This window comes from Aedes aegypti, chromosome 2 (genome assembly GCF_002204515.2).
Source record: "Aedes aegypti strain LVP_AGWG chromosome 2, AaegL5.0 Primary Assembly, whole genome shotgun sequence".
Taxonomy (NCBI): Eukaryota; Metazoa; Arthropoda; class Insecta; order Diptera; family Culicidae; genus Aedes; species Aedes aegypti.
In genome coordinates, this window is record NC_035108.1 from 429,326,590 (window position 1) to 429,335,188 (window position 8,599).

The 8,599-nt window shown below is 45.4% G+C and overlaps 1 protein-coding gene across 1 annotated transcript; it reads right to left on the reverse strand.

Moving 5' to 3' along the window:
* Positions 1-472: 472 nt before the first annotated feature.
* Positions 473-7,832, reverse strand: LOC5573931 (fatty acid synthase). Its single transcript, XM_001654917.2, has 6 exons — positions 7,399-7,832; positions 5,381-7,342; positions 4,903-5,323; positions 2,696-4,843; positions 2,288-2,637; positions 473-2,225 (listed from the first exon to the last, which is right to left on the reverse strand). Exons 1-6 carry the CDS (start codon positions 7,830-7,832, stop codon positions 539-541), a joined length of 7,002 nt encoding a protein of 2,333 aa, XP_001654967.2. The 3' UTR covers positions 473-538.
* Between the last annotated feature and the right edge of the window lie 767 nt (positions 7,833-8,599).

Consider the following 8,599-nt stretch of genomic DNA (forward strand, 5'->3'; position numbering starts at 1 on the left):
CAAACCCGATTCAGGTTCGACCGAACTGCGATTTGCTTTACGTTGGTTTATTTATGTGTTGATCACCGACCCAGTTCCTAAAAACGAGAACGACATAATTTGTCCTCTAATAACTTATACTGTATTTTTTAGTGGAAGTGACCTTGCTTCGATCATGTTTCCAAAGAGATGCTCGATGAGTTATCTACAAATAGCGAGATGTAAACTCAAAAGAAAATTCATGAAAGCATCAGCTTCTAATATTCTGAAATAGGTAGCTCGCTTAATATACTTACAGATTTCAATAATAATATATCTGTTAGGAAACCAATGCATGAAAATTAAACTTGCTGTGATTGAAAATATGTGAAAAAAGGACTATCTTCTCTTTGGAAAGTTTCGGAATGTTATCTCAATATCTATAAATTGCGCCAACAGCGATTCAATGAAATCTATTAATTTATTTTGTCCAAACGTTCCAGTTCGCGACTTTTTAATCTAAAAATATTGTTCGTAGTCCGGTCATGCCAGTTTCATTTCCTCACGTAGTTTGTGCATTCTACACATTCAAACTATTTATAATATCCACTAAAACTTTGTTGTCTAACATCGTCATGTGGCTTCCATCAACTACTTTCATCGACATTGTTGCAGTGGTACTTCCTTCCAATCCATATTCTTCGTCTATATCGATCACAGACACTTCCGACGGGCGCACCAGCACAATCGGCACCTTCAGAGGTTCCATTGCCTCAATGTTCAAACCAAGCACCATCTTGATACGGTTGAACAGTGCCTTGGTCATTTTGCGAGTATAGTCCGGCGAATAAGTTGCCTGGCCCTTGGCCACTTCGATCAGCCTCTCGATTTGCCCATCAAAGGATGCGACCTGCATAATCGAATAACTCTTCTCGATGGGAGAACTCGGGAACACTTGCGATATGATTGCAATCATAAGCATGGTTTGAATGTCCTCGTCCGACACGCCGTTACCCATCTGCATCGCTGACAGCTGCTTCAAGAACTTCGGAGCTCCGTCAAGCAGTATTAGTTTTCCGGGGAGGTTCCGGCGCTGCAGTCGTCTTACGATTTCATAAGCGATCAAAGTTCCGAAGGAGTAGCCAACAATGAAGAAGTCATCAAAACCGGCGAATACTTCTTTGTCTAGCTCATCAAAAACGTGATCCACAATTTCCGAAATGCTTTTAAGCTCAAACGTGTTCAATGTTTGTAGCATATAAACAGGCGCATTTAGTCCGGCCGCCAATATTCGCCAAACATGACCTGCTACACCCTCCAAGCCAGGAATGATAAGAATTGGACGTCCTTCAGTTGACTTCGATGGCAAGGGGAGTAACGTTATGGCACTGTGCTCCTCTTCACCCAAGTTTCTGAGCAGCATTTCCATACCGATGACCATTGGACGGGCAGACATTTCGGTCTTTGCGTCTGCATTGAGTCTCTTTTCATCTACCATCTTCTGTAGCTTCATGAAGGTTAACGTGCGAAGCTCCAAAGGCGATAGAACCAAATCGAAGTCACTCTCCAAAACTTGTTTAATTTCTACTGCCATCAGTGAGTCCATACCAACATCCGCTAGGGTACTTTCCATGGAAACTGATTTCATATCACGAATACTCATGATGTTCATAACTGTTTCCATTATGTTCCTCGAACCTCCGCAGATGCGCTTTTCCGCTACAACCATACTGCCCACAATGGGATCGTCACACGTCAGCAGACGGTCCAGTTCCTGTAAACAAGACGAAATCCGCTGCTGTAGTGTACCGCCAATCTCCATGTCGAGTCTATCCTCGGCCATGTCTGCAACAATCCCGACCTCGCCGATAGCTCCCCATTGAATGGCTTTCCCCGGCAAGCCTTCCGCTACACGGTTCTCCACAATCCGCTCCATCATGGAATTGGCCATTCCATAGTTGCTCTGGCCTGCGTTTCCTCGCCCGCATGATACACTTGAGAACACCACGAAGTGCGTTAACCTTGGGCACAACTTTCGACTAACTTCGTCCAGAAAGCGGGTAGCATACGCTTTCGGTGCTAGACATTCGCTGAACTTTCCGGGGGTTTGGTTTTCCAGGATGGAGTCCCGCAATTGGACCGCTAGATTAAAGATGGCGATAACTGGCCCTATAACAGATGCCTCACGGAGAAGCTCACGACATCCTTCCAGGGTGGTTATATTGGCAGTATTCACCAAAGTACGAACTCCGTATCGATTCCACAATCTGAAAGATAATGGTTGGAAATCGATAAAAATAAGAACCGATACGCACCTTGAAATACTCACCTAATTCGATATTCCTGATAGGGTTTTGTGATTCCTCGGCTAGAACTGATAATAAGCTTGCGACATCCACGTAGAATTAACCAATCTGCCAGTTCCAAACCGAAGCCTCCCAGTCCTCCTACGATCACGTATGAGCAGTCTGGATCGCAGTACATTCTTGGAACATAGTTGATAGGCATTGTCTGCGCATCGTCTTCGCGGCTACGGATCTCCAGAAGAATTTTGCCAATGTGTTTCCCGCTGGCAAGAAACCGGAAGGCCTTTTCTATTTCTATCGCCGGGAAGACCGTGGTGTTCAATGGCTTGATGACTCCACTCAGCATGTCTGCCGTTAGTAATGCATGTAGTCTCTGTGGAAATGACCATTTTAAGCATAATGAATGAAGACCTTTCTAGTAACTCAAATACCTGTTTTTCTGCAAAAGATCCCTTAAACATGGCATCCAACATAACAGCCGTGAAGGAAATTCCTTTTTGGAACAGCTCCATGGCGATCTTAGAGTTGTTTGCCATATCGTACTTTCCTATTTCCAGGAAGTGACCGTTTCTACTGAGACATCGCAGCGATGCTTGTAGCTTTTCTTCAGCCAAAGAGTTCAGAACGAAATCTACCCCTCGGCCACTCGTTCTCAATTTGATCATGTTCTCGAAAGAAGTGTCCCTGGAGTTTCCTATGTTCTCTGCCTTTAAGCGTGGATAGCGTTTCAAAATAAACTGCTTCTTCTCCTCATTGCTAACCGTACTGAACACTTCCATTCCGTATGCCAGGCATACTTGAATAGCTGCTAATCCAACGCCTCCGCTGCCAGCATGGATCAAGATCGACTTGCCCTTCCTGATTCGACTGCATACGAACAGTGCCGTGTAAACTGTTCCGTAAACCACGGGAACAGTTGCCGCTTCTTCCAAACTCCAGTCATCTGGAATGGTCCAAGTCATCAGCGGATCGCACTCTACCAAGGTTGCCATAGCCCCACTGGGCAGAACTCCCATAACCCGTCGACCACGCACCGACACTCCAGAATATTCATTGCCAAGCAAGCACTCCTGCTCCAACCGATTGACGTGCAGCACATCCGACGAAAGTCTACTCGTAGCGATCATCACATCGCGGAAGTTCAACGCACTGTACACAACCCGTATCAGTTCGCCACCGGAAGAAAAAGTGTTCAACGGACCGCTGAACCAGGTCATCGACGAAAGATCACCCTTCGTGAAGCAATTGGCAAAGCAATGATTGCGTACGGACTCTACTTTCGGTTTAAGGTCCATGAGCGCATGACGGTAGCTACCCCAAGTTCCATTTCGATAGACGTTGATGGTTAGATCCTTGCTGAGTTGATTCTTGTAGAACGGTTCACTCTGAGCGAACGGTGGAGCACTACGGTCGTCTATGAAAACACAGCGCACCGGGTATGATTTAAGCTCTTTCTTGATGCAGTTGACCAGGCCGATTATGCCAGAGATTGGATCATCTTGCGAAAACAGCAGAACCGGTTTAATTTTGATCACGTTCTGCAGTTCATGAAGCCATTCAAAATTAAGATCGTCTGAACGAACCCGGATAACGGCCGGTGATTCTTTGAAATTGTTGGATGTCTTCTGCAGAAGAATAAGTGCTTGGTTCTTCTGATTGATAAAGCTAGCGACTTTCACCAGCTTTGCCGGAATATCAACATCGGTATTCGAGTGCCGTATTACTAGGAAACCTGAAGGGTCCAGACTAGTCATAGCGTCTCGTAGAAAATTGTCATCGTTTAGCACGTTGTGGCTAATTATGAACTGAAGTCCCGTTTGGTCCGCAAGTTTCTCATTTTTGACTGTGATATTTGAAAGTTCCATGTCTTTCGACGTCAACAAAGTCAAGGTTGGTTGAACCAATGGCAAATCAGCCACGGCCTCTGCAAAGTATGGCAATAATAACTCAGTACCATCGTTATATATCTCCGTAGCACGAATTGACAGAGTTGGTGCGTTTTCCAAAGCTATCTGAACGCACATCCTCACTGCTTCCGTGAGAGACACTTCCTCGGTAGCATTATATGGCACAAAGCTATATGTCTCCAGTACAGGAACACCCGGAGGGTTTCGTCTACTTACGACGTTTGCCCGAAGGCCAGTTATTCGAACGCCTCCGGAGACGCATACGTTAGTCTTGGCGCAATTCGAAACGTTGAAGTAGTCTGTAGAACCTTCATCATCACGAGACATCAACGACAGGTGTTGTTTCGGGTAGATCGTGACACTTTCAATGGCTGTCGGAACCATCAAGGATCGGGTATCGATAGAAACTATTCCTACCTGTAAGAGGCAGTCCAAAAAGGCAACCCAGTTACCCTTCCATTGAATCTTAGCCGCGGAACCGTCGCTGTGAGCTTCCATTACGGATTTGAACAACGCGTTGTAATGATATCCCCGCAGCCTGAGCTCCTTGTAGAAGTCCCGGGATGTCAGCAGGGGAGCTAACGAGTTCTCTTCGAAAGCCTGATACTGCTCGTGCTTTGTTTCGAGCATTCTCGCAAACCCAGTCACCACCGGAGTTGTACCATCTGCAATCTGAAAACACAATTCAACATTAAAGAACATGTTCAACCAATTCGTATGAACGTACTGACCTCGAATCTTCCAGTACCCTTTTGCAATGTGACCAAGAGATTGACAGCCTTATTCTTGGTGAGTGTTGTCGCTCGTAGAAACTGCACATCATCGAACTGCACCGGACAATCCGACAGCTCCCGTTGCTTCAGGTATGCTATCAGCTCCCATACCAGACTGAGGTAACCCGTTGCCGGAAATAGCACCCTTCCATCAATGCAATGTCCAGCAGCATAAACGAAGTCCTGATCCGCTAGGGTAACCTTGAAGTTCAACTGGTTGGATACTCGGAACGCCACCCATTCGTACCGCACGACATACCACGAATCACGATGATCCCATCGTATCAACGGCGAAATCATTGGAGTTCCTCGAGCAACTGGAAATTGTACCGGCGGGTAGAGGTTCAGCAAATTCAGATCCTGCTGAGTTAAGTACAGGCTGTGGGGGATATTGATAAGTTCTGGGCTGTTGATTCGTAAAAATATTATAACTTACTGTCCTAGCGTAGATAGAAGCCCTTTAATAGTTGAAGTACCCTTCTCAAAAGGCATGCATTTGGATTTTCGATTCAAACTTTTCAGAACAGGTTGCATAGATTGTTTTGCTAATGGTTCCAGTAACATGCAATGCTCCGGGATTTTCTCCAACAGGTTTACAATAGAGAACGAATCGTGAACCGAAGTCGATGCGAAGTCCGATGGGTTTTTAAGGTTGATCCAGCGAAGCGAAGGTGTCAGAGGCTGTGGAATTATGTGCGAAACAAGGGTATTCAGCTTCTCCGACAGCTCAGTTGTCGAATCCTTTGCGTAGACCAGACTCACAAATGGCAAATGCTCTGCGACGTAGCCTCGTGACTTCAACTGATCAACCACGGCACAGGTGGGATTCAGCGGACCTCCAACGACTCCGAAACGCGACAGAAATGTGTCTTGAATGAACCCATCGAAAGAAAGTGGCGGTACCGGACGTTTCGAGCCTAATTCGAGGAATGCGTTGAAGTTCATTTCGGTTTTGTACTCGGCTAAAACAGATCCGTGATAGTTCGCAATTTGGACTATCTGTTCCAAAGTTAGGCAGCCATCGAGATAAGCGCAAGTAAACTGCCCGATCGAGTGACCTCCGTATGCGTTTAGCTGGACTCCAGTTGTCGTAAGAATATCAGCGTACGCCAGCTGGAGTACAGTGGATCCAATCAAGAGCTGTCGAAGATCCGTTCTCCGCGATGGTTTATGGAAAAGATCGTACCCAAAAGTTCCCAGTACAGTACAACACTCGGTCACCGTTTGCTGAACACATGGAAGTTGACTTAAGGCTTCCAAATCTTCTCGCCACCTCAAAGTTATACCGGGAAAGATAGCCACAAGTGGCGAATCGTCGAGTTTGACGCGATTTATGTTGAAGACGTTCATGCTGGTAGGCTGTGATCCTCGGTTTTCGAAAACAGCGAAGCCTCGATATCGATGTCCTGGAGTTCGAGTGCGTTGCATATTATGCAACAAAGCGACGAAATCGACGTCCAGCGGACGAGTGCATATGTCCTGAAACATATATTCCACTGCTTCTTTGGTTCTACCCGACCAGGTAATTAGACGTGGAAGGTCATCATCTGGAATTCCTTGTCCAGTTTTCTCCCTTGTGTTACGTTGAATTAACATGTGCGCGTTAGCTCCCCCAAATCCAAAAGAGTTGATCGCTATAAGTGGACCTTCCATTGGTTGTGCATGATCGACGACCTGTAGACGACCCGCGTTCAAGGCTGGAACGTCAGCTCTATTTTTAGTGAAGTTGATATTAGGAGGAATCAAGTCACTTTCCATTGCAATGACACACTTGGCAAGTGATGACAATGCCGCTGAGGCTTCCGAGTGTCCAATATTGGATTTAACTGACCCGATCGGCATAGGACGTTGGCGATCCGTACAAAACACCTTATCAATTGCATCGCATTCTTCCGGATCTCCTACAACAGTACCGGTACTATGAGCTTCTATGTAGGCAATGTCTCTGGGATCAATTGATATTTCATCGTAGAATTCACTCATGAGCCGTTTCTGCATTACTCCTGAGGGATATGTTATTCCCTCGGATTTGAATCCGTCGCAATTGGTCTTAGAGTGTAGGATGTGCGCATAGATTCGATTGGCGTCCTTAGCTTTTTGTAAAAACGCAGCACAAATCACTTCAGATCGTGTATACCCGTTGGCCTTTTCGTCGAACGGTCGACAAACACCGTCTTTAGCTAGAACGCCCAGCAGAGAGAACTGATACGAAATGTATGGATGCAAGCAAAGATTAGTTCCCAAAACAAGAGCAGCATCACATTCTCCACTCAATATTTTCCTACGGGCTACATCCATAGCATACATGCTGCTGCTGCACGCAGTATCCAGTACAAGAGACGGTCCACGAAGGTCAAACACATAGGAAATTCTGTTGGCTATCTGAGACTTGGCACATCTAAAAAAACAGTGAGTCAGTAACGTAGCATATCTCCTAATGTTCTTTCTACTTACCCTAGCATAGCATATCCTTTCGGAGGGCACGATTGAAAAAATAACCTAGCCTCAGTTTCCGAGAAGCAAACTCCGACAAACACTCCGGTTTTCGAGCCCCGCACTGTTTCGGGGTTGGTACCGGAGTCCACAATCGCTTCATAAGCATGCTCCAGCAACAGCCGCAATTGCGAATCCATAGCATTGCACTGATTCCGGCTGACACCGAAAAACTCCCGGTCAAACTTGTCCAAATTGTTGATCTTACCGGAACGACGCGGAATCTCCGGCATAGTATGCGGCCAACGTGTTTCCTTATCATCCACCAGATCACGCTTGTCGTACAGGTTCTCAGCAAACTGACGCATATTATCCGACTGCGGGAAGCGGCCCGAAATGCCGGACAAAACTACGCACTCATCTAGCTGAACCGAACCCAAGTTGACGGCCGACATCATGACACAATTCAGAAGTATTCCGACTCCAGTGAACAACCGATCGAAAACTGACGAAGGTTTGCCCGACAAGGTGGTTTTATATCGGCGGTGGTTAAAAATTTTCGACAATTGCAAATAGGATGCAAATTTTGGTGCAGACGAAAATGCTGCTAAAGTTCAACGGCACTCTTTATAATCAGAATGCATTTCTACGAATATCTGTTGGAGAAAATTGGATGTACGGACGATTAGTCACCTAAACAATTCTAAACATCCCGTAGGTCATGGGACAACAAATTACCGAAAAAAAAAATTACCAACAAATTGGTCTCTTAACCATTTGAAATGTCCAGACGACAAATTTGTTTAAATTTAAATTACCGCTAGACCATTAACCGCATTAACAATTCAAATTGCACCCGAAGTGTCGCGCCCCTCGGTGTAGTTGTTCAGCACACAGTCCAACAAATTAAATGCGATTGACCAACATCTGGAAAACAGTCGTTTGAGCTTGACAATTGCCAAAGTGCCTCAAATATTGATACAAATATTCAGTGGTGATCCTCATACTTCAATAAGATATTATAGGGTAGAAGTACAGGTTCTGGCTAGCCTAAGAAGAAATGTTTCTTTACAAATGTATGACCAGCTCTATATGTACCGTAATTCGGGGTGTAGTTGATCAGTGGAGAGAAGTTGATCATTCATGTACCCACATGTATAAACTGATAAGAGAGCTATGATACGATTTCAATCATCACAATTTCTATGATGTCACATTGCTT

Coding starts and splice junctions, on each gene's coding strand:
- LOC5573931 (XM_001654917.2), bottom strand. CDS start 7,832: ATGTCGGCCGTCAACTTGGGTTCGGTTCAGCTAGATGAGTGCGTAGTT. Junction 5,324..5,380: donor CTTCTATCTACGCTAGGACA/GTAAGTTATAAT, acceptor TATCCCCCACAG/CCTGTACTTAACTCAGCAGG. Junction 4,844..4,902: donor AGGGTACTGGAAGATTCGAG/GTCAGTACGTTC, acceptor TTGTGTTTTCAG/ATTGCAGATGGTACAACTCC.